The sequence below is a fragment of the Lonchura striata genome, chromosome 14, assembly GCF_050655825.1.
Source record: "Lonchura striata isolate lonStrDom1 chromosome 14, ASM5065582v1, whole genome shotgun sequence".
Classification (NCBI taxonomy): domain Eukaryota; kingdom Metazoa; phylum Chordata; class Aves; order Passeriformes; family Estrildidae; genus Lonchura; species Lonchura striata.
In genome coordinates, this window is record NC_140716.1 from 7,386,192 (window position 1) to 7,403,148 (window position 16,957).

General features: G+C 40.8%; 1 protein-coding gene and 1 long non-coding RNA gene across 3 annotated transcripts in view; one reads left to right on the forward strand and one right to left on the reverse strand.

Moving 5' to 3' along the window:
- CYTH3 (cytohesin 3) overlaps positions 1-5,916 on the reverse strand; it is a 45,570-nt gene extending 39,654 nt beyond the window's left edge. Inside the window, exon 1 of the mRNA XM_031506166.3 lies at positions 5,658-5,916. Within this exon, the coding sequence (XP_031362026.2) occupies positions 5,658-5,688 (31 nt within the window). The 5' untranslated portion in view covers positions 5,689-5,916. The remainder of the gene's footprint in view (positions 1-5,657) is intronic.
- A 631-nt stretch (positions 5,917-6,547) lies between these two features.
- LOC110475523 (uncharacterized) lies at positions 6,548-16,679 on the forward strand. Of its 2 annotated transcripts, none has more exons than XR_013340856.2 (5): positions 6,548-6,764; positions 6,999-7,099; positions 9,169-9,251; positions 9,674-9,779; positions 16,595-16,679. It is a non-coding gene; the product is annotated as an uncharacterized LOC110475523 (long non-coding RNA). The 2 variants fall into 2 exon arrangements; XR_013340858.2 differs by having other exon boundaries at positions 9,679-9,779.
- The last annotated feature ends 278 nt before the right edge of the window (positions 16,680-16,957 follow it).

Below are 16,957 nucleotides of genomic sequence, written 5' to 3' on the forward strand. Positions count from 1 at the left end.
AAAAAGAGGAAGTGGGTGGAAACAACATTAAGAGCTGTTTCAGACTCATTAAGCTTAAGATGACAATTACGCAATCTTAAGATGTCAAACAAGCCAACATTTTAGCTGGGACAGATGGCACTGGATCCAGAGCACACAGAGTATATGCTGTGAGTCATCAGTTTTAATACGATAGTTCCACTTTTATTTGCAAATTTGGTTATCCAGAAACAAGATGTAGAGAGGAAGAGAGCATTAAAGCAAGCACAGGGTCCTGCATATCTTCACCATAAAGTTGTAAGTAGAAAGATCATCTTCCAAATGAAAAAACAAGTAAGACGGGAGGAGAAGATAACTTCTTCAAAGAAGTAAAAAAAAAAAAAAAAAAAACCAAAAAAAACAAACCAAGATTTCAAAAAGAAATATATAGTAAACAGTACTAGAGGCAGCTGGAAGTACAAAGAAGAAGAAGAGAATGTACTGAGTACAAGGGGTCAGGACAAGTGTGGAAAGGACCTAGGATAAACCTCGAGGAGATACTCTGAATTCAGAGAGTGACTGCAAACAGCTCAATGACTTCCATCAAGGAAGAGATGAGTGGTAGTTCAAATGTTAGCCTTGGAGTCAAAGATGGGGTGTATAAAGAATCAGAATAAACCATTTTTGCATTGGGAGGGAAAAGAATGGGGCAGAAGATTGCAGCAGGTAGGATGGAGCCACAGTTTAAGGGAAACATTTTAAAGCTTTTCAAACTTTTACTGGACTAGGAAAAGAGATTTATAGGGCAAAGAGATTGCAAGCAGAATCATAGAATGGTTTTGGTTGAAAGGGACCTTAAAGCTCTTTTCATTCTACTCCCCTGCCATGGCCAGGGACACCTTCCACTATTCCAGGTTGTTCCAAGCCCTGTCCAACCTGGCCTTGGATGCTGCCAGGGATGGGACAGCCACAGTTTCTCTAGGAAATCTGTGCCAGTGTCTCACCACACTCATAATGAAAAATCTCTTCTTAAAATCTTATCTAAATCCACCCTCTTTCAATTTAAAGCCATCAACCCTTGTCCTATAACCACACAACCTTGTACAAGGAAGAAAATGGAGGAAAGCGTTTTGTTTTTTTTTTTTTTTCATTTTCCCTTGAAAAAACATTCAAAATCCTGAAAAGAAAGAAGGGGAAGCAATAAATATGATGGGATTGAAAAAAGTAATGTGAACTGCAGAATATATCTTGAAAATCACTGTGTTGTCTCACCTTCTGCATCCCTTCAATTGGTAAAAGCTCTTGGAACTCCAGTGATATTAAGAGATTGCAATATCCATTTGGTAAGTGGCCCACAGGGAGCCCACTTTCATGTGGCTATTACTGTGATTCCCAGCTGTTCTGCAAAATACACTCAGTTCCTGCCTGTAAATCCTACAGCTTTCTTTCCCAGCTGCAACAGTACAGACAGATGCTGTTACAGGCACACTGTTCCCCTAAATCCACAGTGTGCTTACACTGCTGAGCATGTCACCAAATACCATTATATAACAATACATCAAGTTTGGCAACCAACCACCTCTGGAGACTCTGTCAGCAAAAACTGCACATTTTCTTCCAAGTCACAGCTAAGAATACCAAACATAAGGCTAAGAAAAACTTAACAAGTTACTGCAATTAACAAGCACATTTTCTGATACAAAAAATAACTAATATGTACAACACAATTGATAATGCTTTATTATGACCTTTTTACTGCACTGATAACAGATTAAATGGGTTTGGGTTAAAAATTAAGATCCTACTGAGCTGACGGATAATCCAAAGAAATACGAGATTAGTTTAGCATGAAAAAATATCTATTTAGCAAACAAGAGACTTAGCATGCAGTTCTGCTGGCCGGCAAAATAACACAAAAAAGTAAGTTACATAAACAAACTATCTCTGTATCTGCTCTTTTTTACTCCCTAGAACCAAGCGGAGTGGTCAATCCAACACTTATGTGCATTTTTGTATTCTTGGGATTTCCCCAAAGTGCTATCTAAAATGACAAGCCCTCCTCTGAAGGACTTTTGGGACAACTTTTAAATAAAACTACTGGTACAAGTTATCCACTTTGATGAGTAGGGAGTGGAACATATTTAATGTTCTTCTGAACTAAAACACCTTTGATTATAATAAAAGAAACTCATAAAATAAGAAAACATGCACAATTAGTCTTAAATGCAATGCAAATGTCTATATCCATGAGGAGATCTCATGGCCTCTGGTATCTTTAAGGTTTACCTTTGAAAGGTATTACAATGTGGAAAGAAGAGATGGGCCTGCTCATATGAATATATATTTTTCATCAATTTTGAAACTTTTTTCTAAGAAAAATCTGTGTCATTTGTTACATTTAACAGCTTTTACAATAAGTAGGTAACTGTCTTGCCTTGCAGAAGAACAGAAGTCATCGTGCTAAGTCTGGCTTGGCAGCAAATCCACTCTCCCGAGCCCTCTGTGCGACGATCTGGTCTCTTGGTGTCTCTCCTAATGAAGGACTGTCTTCATTCTGTCCTCATCACAGCCCCAACGTGCTACCTGGCACCATCACTGGCAAGCACAGCCAGCAACTAACAGAGCTTGGCAACCCAACTGCTCTATCCCACAAGAGCTTCGACATTCAGAAATAAAGCACAGAGTTTGGGGAACAGTAGGGAAACCTCAATGCCATAATTAGTGCTATAATTTGGTCTATTTGTCAAGTAGAAGCAGGACTTCAACCTTCTGGCATGTCGGTTTAGAGCCCTTTGTAAAGACAGTGTAAAACAAACATACAGAAGCTGGTAAGTACCCAATCCTGCAGTCTTTTTCTGGAGGAATGGCACAGAATTGAATTGGGGGCACTGAAGAGCAGAGTCAAATTCAGAAAACAAACAGGAGCTCTATCCTGTGCCTGCAGCACTGACTTGTTTATACATTTTGACCTTTCACAGAGGATCACTCGCTCACTGTGTGACCACACCAAGAGCACTATTGAACGCGAGGGTCCTGGCCACTGGCACTGCCACCACCTGACTGTGAGCCTGTGAGAAAAGCCTCTCAAATCACACAAGATGTAGTTTTAAACCAAGTGGGGAGAGGGAGGAGGAGAAATTTCCTGCACTAAGCAAACCACAGAGATATTTTAATCAGGACACAAAAGAAAGTTGAGCCAAACACCAACTGACTCGGATCATATCACATCAATAATCCATGCACAGAGCCTCTGCTGAAGTCAATGGGAGGCTTGTGTGGAAGTGGATTGTATAATATAAATGCACGGCCCTGTTTAGGGCTCCACATACAAAAGAAAATGAGGTACTGAGAACAATTCCTTTAATTAGCACTTCTCTTCCACCGAGTGATTCTAAAATAATAAATTCTAACTTTACACAGTTCTGTTTTCATTCACAGTTTTTAACAGAGGTGGTAAAACAACTGACCCCATTTGACAAATAAGAGAACTGAAGCATAGGATGCAAATCAAACTGAAGAGCAGCGCAGCAGGCAGAGCTGAACTGGGAATAGCAGCTTACCTTCTGAATCACACTTTAATGTCCTAGATATTTACATGCTTATCTAGTTCAAGTCTCTAATTAGGGTGACTCTGTGCAGCCCTTAAATAATTTTGCATACTTCCTAAAGTACCTGTGCAGAGTGATAAGCTGTAAGAGCTTCCCATTCAATAATATCAAGTTTATGAGGATTAAGAATGTCCTGCAGAAGTTCAAAACACTGGGCTGCCCTGGTCAGGCTCCAAAGGGAGTCTCATTGCTCAGATATCACAAGTCTCATTACTCAACAGCAATAAAGACTTTTAAAACAGGCTGTCAAATCCATACGTATCCTGTCATCAAAGAAAAAAAAGGGGGGGAAACCCAAACAAAATAACAACTTGCCAATTCATTAGCTAGAAATTACCTAACTAATCCTGGTGTTCCAAAATGACAGCAATCCCTAAGAAAAAGCAAGACTGGGTCTCTATTCAAGAATAAAGTGCAATACTTACAAGAAGTCAGAGTAAAATGTCATATACACCAATTACAAAACAAAATTCCAGTCTTACTTGTCTGTGATTGTTTTACAACAATACACTGTACTGTAGTTTACCCCCAAAAAGCAATATGTTTATTAAAGTGATATCAGCTTCTCTTGCATGCTAGAGGTATAAATCAGGCTTCACATATAGAATCAGCATTCAGCTAAACACAGACGGTGTCGTCCCCAGGTCCTGACTATCTGTCGCCCTATGCAAATCCAACTTTGAAATGCTTAACATCTTATGGAAGATTAATTCAGCAATATGTCCACTTTCTAGTTTACATTTCGCACATGATTAAGTACTATATTACACACGGTAAGTGCAAATAACAAGCATGTTCATTTCCCTCAACTACAGATGCAAGTCCATAATACTGTGAAAATAACATATTTTGAGTTAAATGAGCTTTCTGCTCTTTGCAATTACAGTGTTCAACTGCTTTGAATAATAACTTTTCAAGACTGACTCGCTTTGTCTTTTGCTTTCCTTTTTCAGTTTTGTTTTAAGAGTTAAGTCTATCACTGTCAAAACAAGCAGAAATGCCTGCTGAGAAATGGCCACATTTCCAACCCACTGCTTGAAGAATTATTTTTCTGATTCATCATAGTATTATTTTTTCAAGTTGTCAAAACAAACACCACACCCTCTTGATTTCCGAGTTCTGGGTAATTATATTTAGAATTAACAAGTAGCACGCAACTATTAATCATACAATGCTTAGCCCTTAGTTTACCTATTTAGAGATCAGCCAACGCATTCAAAGGCCGCCTGTTTAGCATTTGGTTTAAGATATACCCTCGTCGCTCCGTTCTGCACCACCACGGCACAGACACACTGAATACAGGGCAGGCCATGCAGTCGGTCCCTCTGCCCCAGGGCAGGATCAGCTCCTGCTCAGCCACCATTATCGCTGATGATACACAAGAACTGGTTATTTCAGGCAGCAGCTTTACACACGCACTCACAAAACACATTATAAATTAAAGGAGGGAAGCGTGTGGCACGTCTGCAGTGCCTTAAACTGGGGCAGCGCACAAGCCTGTCTCCAAAAGATAAAATAATACAAATAAAAGCTTCCCCAACATGCGAGTCTGGATTTTCTAAAAGTAGTATCCAGCAAGGTTAACGCCGCTGCCTTTGGAAACAGTTCACCTTGTTTAAACTGGCTGAACCACCCCGTGATTATCACCGAGCCTCCATTAAGATGACACACACAAACAGAGCTCAATTACTCTTTTCTCCTCTCCTACACTGCCAGACGCGTACTTTTTCACATTTTGCCCCTTCCCCTCTGGCAGCGGAGGAGCAGCTGCAGCAGCGAGCACGGGGCTGTCACGGCGGCGGGGCCAGGACACGCCTGCCCTGCCTGCCTGCCCCGCCGCCCCCGGGAGCGCCCGGACCGCCGCGCCCCCGCCAGACCCTGCCCGGGCGCGGGACAGAGCCCCCATTGTGGCCCGCCCGGGCACTGCTCGGTAGCGCCGGCACGGCGGCTCGGCTCGGCTCGGGGGCGCCGGGCAGGACGGGGCAGCACCGGCGGCAGGGGCCGCGGCAGCTCGCAGGGGCTCCGGCCGTCCTGCCGCCCGCAGCGCGGGCTGAGGGGCCGCGCTCCCCCCCGCACGAGCCCCGCACTCACCGCCGCCACCTCCGCCACCCTCTTCGTCCATGTTGGGACCGCGGGCAGGGCGCTCCGCGGCGGCCGCGGCTCAGGGAGGCCCGGGGCTCGTTCCACCGGCTCGGCGCCTCGCGGCCGCTCCTGCTCCTTCTCTTTCTCCTTCTTCTCTTCTTCTTCCTCCTCCGCTGCTACTACCTCCGCCGCTGCGCTCCGCAGCCCCGTCCCTCCCAGCCCAGCCTCAGCCCCGGCGGCCGCCACCGCCTCGGCCCAGCCGCCCGCCCCTCTCATGTGACCCGCGGAGGGGAGGCGGCCCCGCCCGGCCCCTCCGCCGCCGCGGGGTCGCGGCCAGCGCCGCGCCGCCCGCTCCCCTCAGCGCCGCGCCGCCCGCTCCCTCAGCGCCGCGCCGCCCGCTCCCCTCAGCGCCGCGCCGCCCGCTCCCCTCAGCGCCGCGCCGCCCGCTCCCCTCAGCGCCGCGCCGCCCGATCCCTCAGCGCCGCGCCGCCCGCTCCCCTCAGCGCCGCGCCGCCCGCTCCCCTCAGCGCCGCGCCGCCCGCTCCCTCAGCGCCGCGCCGCCCGCTCCCCTCAGCGCCGCGCTGCCCGATCCCTCAGCGCCGCGCCGCCCGCTCCCTCAGCGCCGCGCCGCCCGCTCCCCTCAGCGCCGCGCCGCCCGCTCCCCTCAGCGCCGCGCCGCCCGCTCCCCTCAGCGCCGCGCCGCCCGATCCCTCAGCGCCGCGCCGCCCGCTCCCCTCAGCGCCGCGCTGCCCGCTCCCTCAGCGCCGCGGCCGAGCCCCGCTGGGAGCGGAGCCTCCCGCCTGCCCTTTGCGCTGTTTCCTCCCGGCACAGCCCGCACGGCGCGGCCCCGCAGCGCCGAGGCCTCGAAAGCGACTTGCCCGGGGGCTGCCGGGGTCACTGGGGCGGTCGGGAGCGACAGGAGCCTGGGCCGAGTCACTTGGGCTCATGCTGGCTGGGGTCGTGTTTTGGGGTCTTCATGAGCCAGAAAATGTCTGCAGAGCCCCTGACTATTTTTTGGAGGTCTAAAGACTCCTTTGGGCATTATAAACGGAAGCGGGAGGAGACTGGAAGGTGAGGGCTGAGATGGCCTGAAGCACCGTAATGAAGGGGGACGAGGTGGGTTGAAGTTTTTGGAAAAGAGCCCGAGACATCTGATGTTTCTGCATGTTTTTTGCTGGTTCTTGCTTGCTCTTTGTTTTTGTGTCCGGTGCTGGGTGCTCCCCTTGCCACAGTGGTCATGGAGAGCCTGGTGCAGAAATGGGACTGTGCCCCATGGGCAGTGCAGGGGCTTGCGTTGGTGAGCGTTGTCTGTGTGGGTAACAGAAATTATTCTCCTGCTTACTGCCCTAGGAGCCAGAGCATCTGTGGGATTTCTTTAGTCTTCAGTAAAGATCTTCAGTGAGTTACCTACCATGGGAGTCGGGATATCAGCAGCTTCCAAAGTCATAAAGGTAAGCTGAAGTGTACTGGCGCACATCACTCTTCCTTCCTTCCTTCCTTCTTTCCTTCCTTGGCACCGCCCCTTATTATTTTTTAAAAAACGTTCATGTCAAAATTTTATTCAGAAAGGAAGCTGTGGGAGGAAAAGGTCAGCCAACAGGAAAATATCAGGTTTTTCATTTTCCTTTTGTAGGCTGGCATGGGACAGAGCACCGTCTAGGATGCTGTGTCAGGAGCAGTCACCTCTTGACACTGCTGCTAATAGGTGGTTATTACAGCCCATTTTGCTGAGAGCTGAGGTTTGGCTCTGACAGCTGCTCTGGTGATAAAGTGCTTTACCTCATCTAAAAATCATAAACCTTTAAAATACTCCTCTTTGTCTTTCATATTTGAAATTAAATGTTGTTACAAGTTTAGTAAGTTAGTTATAAAAAGGATATGATTACATAAAACAGAAGTGTCACCTTGGTAAGAGATTGATTTTGAAATTATGTCAATAAAGTGCCATTAAAGGATGGTTTAAAATAAGTCTTAATGCAGATGAACTGACAGTGGGCTCTGAATATTTTTGCACACTGAGCAAACTGTTCATTTACATTAGTGGGGAATCTGGTTCATGAGAAAAATTCTAATTTTATAATCAATCACAGATTGTTTGCTTTCATTTAATTTATGCTGTTTTACACCTTTATATAAAGTATATGTTTTTATGTTCTTGTTTCTGTTTTTTTGCCATCCATCCATCCATCCATCCATCCATCCATCCCTCACTTGGTTTCAAGGAAAATTCTAGTCCAAAATAAAAAAGCCTAATCACTAATTCTAATAGCAGGGGAGAGTGAAGTGTGGAGAACAGTCCTCCTTCCACCCATTCAGTGCAAAATTCCTGTTGACTTCATGGAAGCAAAACTAGTTTTAAAACTCTCCAAATTAATATCAAAGTGAAAAATTATTTTGTTATGCAAGAAAGATATGAAAAATGTCTGTCCTAATTACAAGTGACCAGTTGCAATATTTTATAGAAACTTCTTGGTGAAATCCAATTCCAAACTCATGAGGTATGGAAAACTCTCTTTATTATACTCATGATAAACTTGAACAGAGAAATTTTCAGTGTTTTGTTGAATATATAGCTTACTATGTTGGAACTCTAGATTAGATGTCATTTAATACCTTCTCAAGAAGAATCTGTTCTTTCCAGTCCTGCTTTAGTAGAATGACTTATTAATGATACATAGTACAAAAGAGTACTAAAATTATAGTGTTCTCTCCAAGGCTGTGTGTCTTTGAAAGGATGACAGATATTCCTTAAAACATTTTCATTCATACTGTGTGTATCACAAATACACTTACTTTTGTATGGGCCCAATCTTACAAGTGTTCTAAACACAAAACTGTTAATTCTGTGTACAAGGTGCTTTAGTGGACAAAGCTGTTCAATCTGTAGGTGAGAGGTGTCACAGAAACTTTTAAGATCAAACATTTCACTCTGTTGCCTCATTTTCCTGTGTATAAAGTAAAGCTCATGTCTGGCTGTAAACCTAACTAGGTCAGGAGTAGATTTTTGGAAAATGTGTAAAATCAAGTAAAGAATTACACTCACAGTTCTACATTGTAGCTAGAGCAGTTCTACCATAGCAGAACTCCTTCCTGGTTTTTGGCAATTGAACAGTAACAGCATTGCTGTCATTAAATATGGGGTAGTTCCTTACCAACAAAGATGCCAGGAACAATACAGGTTACAATCACAGCAAATTCCAAGACAAACTCCAATCAATTATTTCCTGCTTGTGTGAATAATTTTGTCGCATCTAATTTTGATCATTCTTCTGTTTTGAAGTACGTATGAATTTTAAATTTTTTCTTCATATTATTGAGACTTCCAATCAATAGTTTTCTCGGGATTGCTTGAATTTTTTTTTTTTTTCAGTGTCTTCTGTAGTCTTAGGTCTATTTTTACCACCAGTATCTTTTGCCAGTTTCATATCCACAAGTCTAACCTTCTGTGTTGGAAGCACTATGTAGTCTGTCATTCATGTAAATAATAGTCTAATAGCAGGTCTGTTTATATTATTTTTAGTGGAAAATTGGGCTTTCTCCAAAACCTCCTGTTGGCAGCATTGATTCCTCAATGATAAATGTGGTTACTAGCTGAATTTTCAGGTAATATGCTTTGCCTTTTTTTTTTTTTTTTTTTTTTTTTTTTTGTCCCTCTTTGGGTAGTTCAGTAACTGTTCTGTTTCAGTTTCCACTAAGAAGTAATTTATCATGTCATTTTTCATTTTAAGGGTTGAGGAGCACATCTGTTATGGCATTTGTCCCTATACAAATGTCAGTGTCAGTGAGTCAGTGAAGACAACTGAAACTATTACATCACATTTTTGTGGTCTATAAAGCTCATTGAATATTAAGCCATTCCTGTGGGTTTCAGTTTGAACCAGATTCCAAGAGCAGTGAATGAAAATAAAATTTTTACTATTATAGATTTCATAAAGTTTTTATTTATAATCAAGAACATGAGCTATGAGGATGTTCATAGTAGCATTGTATTCAAGTATAATAAATAAAATTCCGAATTTTCTCAGTGCAGAAAGAAGTGACTGTTGGGCCATCAGACTGCATGTCAGTATCAGCCGCAGGGAGATGGAATAATGCTCCTTACTGTTGGAAGGAAGACTCACCTCCATGCAGGTATTCCTGTTTCTTGTGTAGGCAAGACATCACTAATTTGCAAGTCTGGCTTTGTGTGATTTCTGTTAGATTGGGTGAGATGGACAGTTACCGTGAAGGAAAAAGCTCATCTTGGAGACATGAACATCTATGCAGTCTTAATAAATACATTCTTAGAGCATATAGATCTATACCAAAAATAGAGACACATCTTAAACAATACAAATGTTGTGCAGTGTTTTATAATCTAGAATTGATTGGTTGATTTTGCAACTTGCTCACATAGTTGTCTCCCATTTTTAGGAAAATAGTGCAAGCATTACATTTTCTAAAACATCATATTGTTGATAGAATCACTGTCATTGATACCCAGCCATTGATTTTGTTTCAAATCTAGACAGTCAAACAGTTTTTATTTTTTAAGAAGCATTGCTTAATAGTTTCAATGCAGGAAAATCTTAGACCATCAGTTTGTCCTTTTTCTTCCCCAAGTTGTTTTTTTTTTTGGGTTTTTTTTTTCCAAATTTATCAGTACTTGAATAATCTGGTATTCTTAAACCCCTCAGGCAAAGTCTTTGACTTCCTCTGCCTGGCAAATGGGTTTCAGCCATGTATTGTTTCTTAAAATGTTTATGTTGTCACACTCATCCTATTTTTCTCAGGTGGAAAAACATTTTTGTAGAAAATCCTGTTTGCTGGTTGTCTCAAAGGTTTTAAAAATGCTTGTACCTTTCATTTAGGCCAAAAAAATTTTACATGAAGGTATTTTATATTGCTTTCGGGAACATCAAAGCTAAAGCTTAGCAAGTCAAACATCTTTTATGAATGGTGCTTTTTTATATGGATAGGAAGCTAGTTCAATTAAAATAGTTGAAACCTCCAAGAATAAAGATACGTCTCTTCTAAAAATTTTACAGGGGTTTCTCTCAGATTAACTTTGAAAACATATCCTGAATTTTATTTGTAGTAGAATTCCTATTCTTGACACATTTGAGAGTTTGTGGATTTTTTTTTTTTCCCTAACTGAGCTTTACTCCTAGCATAAAATATTACTGGTTTTGGAAAGTAGTGGTTGTTTCCATTGTGTAGGACTGATAGGGCCACTTGTGAGTCATTGAGAAAAAAACACCAGAATGTCCCAGTGAGGAAAACAAAACGCATCAAAAATTGCAAAGGTCCACCACCTCTGTAATTCTTCTGATCTGAAATACACTTTGCATTAGAACTTGTTCTACCTGTATTAATTATGCACAGTACTAGACAGAAGCAGATGCTTTCTAGCATGAAAGCTGGGCCTAAAATAACAGAAAAAGAGGACTTGGATTCAAAGAACATGGGCTGAAACAGATCATGAATGGAATTTTGCATGAAGCTGGAGAGGGTTTGTCTATCTCAGGAAAGTGAAAGAACTTGATGTAAATTAACTCTCAAAGGAGAGCGTGCTGATTAAGGCCAGACTGTTCCCACCCTGAGAAATAGCCACAGTCTGAATTCCCCTCTGCTGGCTAACTCCAACTTGGCATGGTTAGATGTATTCTCACATACCACTCTCCAGTCTCAGCAAGGCCTGGGAATTCAAAATTCCCAATTCATCCTACAGTGGGAGCTGCAGCCAAGCTGCAAACCATGCATGAGTCTTGCTCTGGCTGCATGCACGTGGCTGCAGCTGATGGATGGGAGCCCCCATGGTTCCTTCTCCCTGCCTAAGGAAGCCTCCTCAGCCAAGTCCCAGGGCTGGCATCCCCTGGCACAGGTGGCAGCCAAGTGACAAGCTGTACTTGCTCGTGACACACAGTGTTAGAAGGGTCACACCAGGTGCTCTTGTTGATTCACCAGTGAGTGAAATGCAATGGCATATCTCCGCATGAGCTGGCTCAAATCTTGCTGCTGGCTAGTCAGCAGTGCACAAATCTGGGTTTAATAAATATGGAACCATAAATTTAGACAGGAGCAGGAACTGGCAACTAATGATTTTGACTTATTGTGGCCTCTGAGCTGTTTGTGCAGCTGTTCATGAAGCCATGCTGTAAATCAAATCACTCAATCCAGATTTTTAAAGTTCTGTCTAGTCTAATCATTTTTAACTAGAATTGTTCTATTGATTAAATTCATGCTCTGGACCCACAAACAGTTGCATTGGCACAATTGCAGCGCTGGTAGACTGTGACACACAGATGGTGTGGAAAGAAGGAAGGGAGGCTGCTGGATTGTAAGTTTGTCTGTGGGGACAATATCATAATTATAACCTTATTCTGAACCGCAGACTCTCCATTAATTTCACTTTCTGATCCCTCATGCTCAGCCCTTCTCAAGCTGAGCCTATACTCAGGCTTGCATGCTAGTTATATCTCATATGTGCAATCCTAGATTATCTAATGGTAATAAATTGATCAAGATTAAATATGAACGTGTATTTGCATTTTTCTCAAGGTTAGCAAGTAATGAGTTACAGTGTTTAGACCAGACTTTATCCTGGCTTTTTACTGGCAGCAGGAAGACAGATGATATCAACTCTAATGTAAAACCATCAGGAGGAAAACCACTCACCAGTCCTTGTTTTAGAGGGTTTTGGGTTTTAAATAACTTTGTACTGCTAAGTTGAATTTGTACAAAGAATTTCATGCCACAATGCCATCCAAAAATTAAATTTATTGCATCATGAAATTGTAGTTACATACTGCTGAGAGTAGGTGTTCAGCTTCTCTCATAGGTTATTTTTGAATATACCTGTTGAGTCTAGGGGAAAGGTGATGATTATTAAAAACTGATGTGTAATATTTTAAATTCTTATGGTCTCTAGCAAAGAAAGCTCCCCATTTATTACTGCTGTTGCATTTAGAAATAAACATATGAGTGTTAGGCAGAAAAACATTACTTAAATCCTTATCCTTTCATGGTTATATGTACTGTTTTATGCCTTCATATCCTCACAGATGTAAGAATAATCCCATACACATCTATACCAAATAAAAAGGTTTTGGCATTTTCTGACCATAACTGAAGTGTACTTTCAATTTAAAAAGCAGATACTCACCTTAATTGTCTTTCCCCTGCTGTATTTCTCTTTATAGTCTTAAAGAAAGAAAAACTTTTCTCTAGGCACAAGAAGATGTTAAGCAAGGCAGAGTCTAAGTTAAAACTTGGCAAGAGCTAAAACAAAGAATTTTTCCAAGGAAATGGATGAGACAGGTCAAATTAATTCCTTATGTAACTTCATTTACCTCAGTACAGTTACAGGAAGGATGAATTTGGTACCTTATACCTCTGTGGTCAGAAGAAGATCTCTGTGATCTCAATCAGCACAATATAAAATAATAATTCTTAAGAATCAGACTTGTAATTTAAGTCTGGTAGAACTGCCCTTGTTATTTTTAGTCTATTAATGTGATTGTAAAAGAACAATAGGTCTGCAGAACAACAAGAAGAGGTCTTCATAAAAAGATTAGTACATGATGATTTGTAGCTTACATCCTTGGTAACATTTTTTGTGGGAAAGAGGAATTCTTGACAGACTGCTAGAATGGGCAGGGACAGCAGGAACTGCTTCTCTTTCTTGTATGTTCCAGAAGCTTTTCTCCAGTTTGCTGCATTGCAACTTCAGCTTTTTACCTCCAATCTCATCTTTCTCCTCTGACCACCCCTAATTCAAATTCTCCTTTCCCTCAAGATTGTTTGGGTTCCACTGTGTGTGCAGGGGACTCTGTGGCTTCTCTTTACTGATGAGTATTTTTAGATTTTTCTCCTCAGGCAGAAATATTCAGCCCCTTGGGACAGATAAAGGAGAGATGTTTGGCCTCCACCATAATTTCGTTTTAGATTTTAAATTTCAATATGTTTTAATTTGAGATGCTTTAAAATAATGCAAATGCGCTGTGAGAGCCCAGCCTTCTTATGCCAATCTGTAGTACTAAAGTGTACCTGTACCCAGAGATTATTTCCATTTTAAAACCTTATTATGAAAGATCACCCTTGCCTTTCCACCCCACTGCCAAATTCAGGAAATAGTTTTAATATCAATGTTAAGATCTTTTAATACAGTAACATTAAAGCATTCATATAGGGTATTAGTGCAATGAAAATTAAGTCAACAGTCTTTTTTATCCTTACCAACTTGCTACTATCAGTTTTAATACAGAGGAAAGCGTCTGTGTATACAAGCATATAAAAGATGTGAAAATACAAAGGCATTTATTGAAAACAGACAAAACCAGGAAGATGATAAAATAGCAGAAGGAAGTGGCCTCATATATAAAAACTTTTGCTTTGTATAGCAGAATTTATCACTAAAAGCTCTGGCTGGAAGATTGCCATGCTTTGGACTAAACAAGGAATGTAACATAAAAAAATGTGACCTAGTGTACAAAACACAATAGAAACAACAATGTCCTACAAAGTGATTAAATTAAACATTTTTTGTTTCCTTTTAATGTGGATCTTTAAAAATTTTGTTGTATTTTCAAATAGCAGAAATCTTATTGTTACAGATGCAGGCTCTCCACTTAAGGATTTCTGTATCAATCAGGTGTGTCATTCAGCAGGATATATGAAATTCCCAAATATCCAAATTAAACAATGATGGTGGAGCTATATTTTGAAAGATAATAATTTTATTTCAAAATAGTGGAACCATTAAAGCATATTTTATAAAAAGTCATTCACTTCAGTTTCAATGCACAAAGCTGCTCGAGAAAATATGGACTGCTCAATGTTTTCACACTGGATAAAGAATAAGTTTTTTAAATAGACTATATTCTCCATTTCTTTTTATGTTTGTGGGGAAAAAATATAAAGCATTAGGGAATAACAATACAGTTATGCCTGAAAGACTTTCACATAGCAGTCTTTGAAATCTGCTGTTGATGGAGAACACTTCAAAAGCATGAGAATCTGGGATAGTTCAGTTTTTGTACCAGCTGAGAACAAATTAATTATTTTCTGCAAGGATGTTCTTCCCCCTGGCCTGCTAAGGCCTGCATTCTGGTATTCCTGCTGGAAGTGGTATCTAGCAGGACATGGGTAATGAGCACAGCTAAATTCTCATGACTAACAAAATCCTACCCCTGCTCTTTACTCTGAAAGGCTTTTCCAGAGCTCAGCAGTTAAGGAAGACTCCAAACCTGAAAAACAAGATGGCAGATAACTACAATTAAAACAAACAGATCATTTTTTCAACGTCTTAATCACATTTGCAAGATAAATACACTGCCAAGTACTAGTTATGTTCTTAAATATTGTCTCATTCACAGTTAAAACCTTTTCATCTTGTTGACAGGAGTGGTTATCTCCTCCATACATTAAATCATTCCATGAAGTATTTTTATGTGTTTCTTATATTTGAATATCCAGTGTCCTGATACTTCTGTGGAATTTCCATATTTACTTTCTACAAAGTACAGTTGCCTGGCAGTTCTTTTTCTAGCTGCTGCTTTTTCCTGAAATGGTTTGGACTTCCTGCATCATTTGTACAAAGCATTCTCTTCTATAATGTAATTTTAATTTTGTTTTAGTAAAGCTGGGATATTCTGATACGAGTTAAAAAGAGATAAATTCTTCAGCTAAAATGATGAAATGCTGCCTTGAACCTATTAGAAATGAGATTTTTTTATTAGATTATGAAACTGCAAGTAATGACAGATAAATCAGTATTCTTAGAAATCTAAACTGCTAATCAATAAAGATGCTACTTCAGCATACTCACCATAGGCAACAGCAATGAGTAAAGCAATATCTTTATCTCAATGGGATTTGGGAACTTCTCTATTAATTCCAGAGTAACACAACAGCAAAGAAAGGTGTGCTTTTACCATGCTTAATGCAGCACCTACAGCTACACACCTGGGGTGTGTTTCCATTCTTTCTACTGAACTTTTAATCATTTATAGAAAGCACTGAGGCAGGAATAGATCTAAACAAGCAGATATTAATGCATGTATATATTTAAGTGTTTATTTAGTTACTACATGCAGTTAGGAAAACTACAATTTCATATTTTATGTTCACAAAATGGTCTTTTATCTCTAGATCACAATATTAGAGGTGTGCTGGGAGCATGATGAGCAAAAGACTCCCTGAATGCTGCTGCAAAGCTGGTTGGACATCCTACCTTGGTTCCAGTCAGTTTTGAGCAGAGGATTGTCCACTCACACTCAGCAGCCACTTGGATAATGGGAACTCTTTAATTTCCTTACAGGGCCCCTTAGTAAAAGTCTAGACACAAACTCCACCTTTGAGTTTGGAGTCTGCCTCCATTGTTAAAACAATGTCTCCTCCCCTTCTGCTAACAATCAACAGTTGCTTAACACTTCTGAAGTGTAACAACATGATAACAGCATGATAACAATAGCAGCTTTTTGAGATGTCATTTCACATATATCCCTGAATAACTGAATAATTGATCAAAAGTAGTAGATAAAAATATTAAAATTAAAGTGTTTACAGCATCAACATAAAGCAAAGTAATACAAGATCCAGCATATCACAAATGAATATTGTGTAGCTGAGAAAGGAAAAAATTAGAATTTAGTACTCCAGGAAATAAAAAAGTTAACATTTCCTTATAATAAAAAGTATTAATAACCTTGTTTACAATTACTTTGAGCAGTTCATGTGAGAATGTTTAAAATTAAAAAGCAGCAGTGAGCTTAAAGCTATGTTAAAAGTCTTATCAAAAGCTGTTATCAATTTAATCAATCAAACAAAGTAGCAAATGTTACTATTTTATAAACTGGAATTCCGAAGAGATTTCTCTTAGAAGTCCATACATATGCTATAACTTTAGACATGATGTATTTATTATTACAATTGTCAGTTGATAAATTCTGTCTCTTTTTTTCAAGATAATACACTTAAAGATGGCTGTTCTATGAAGAGCACAATACTTGGAATGTGTGCAATAAATGTCAAGACCCTTCAGGAACATGATATTGTCTCAATTGGAGTGGCTGGAAAGATTCACATTGACTCTGCTGTGCACAGGGCTGCACTTTTAACCCAGGCTAAATTTAATGATATTCCCATAAATCACCAAGTCCAGGCATTGTAGCTCAGCTCACACAGGCAGATCCTCAGCTCCAGAGATCTGATTAAGTCAACAGGGCTAGACATCAGTACTGATCTTGTGTGATTGGATTACAGGAGTGGAGCTGTGATTTGTCCTACTGAAACCACTCTAGGGTACTTAAACAGATAAATCCTCCTAT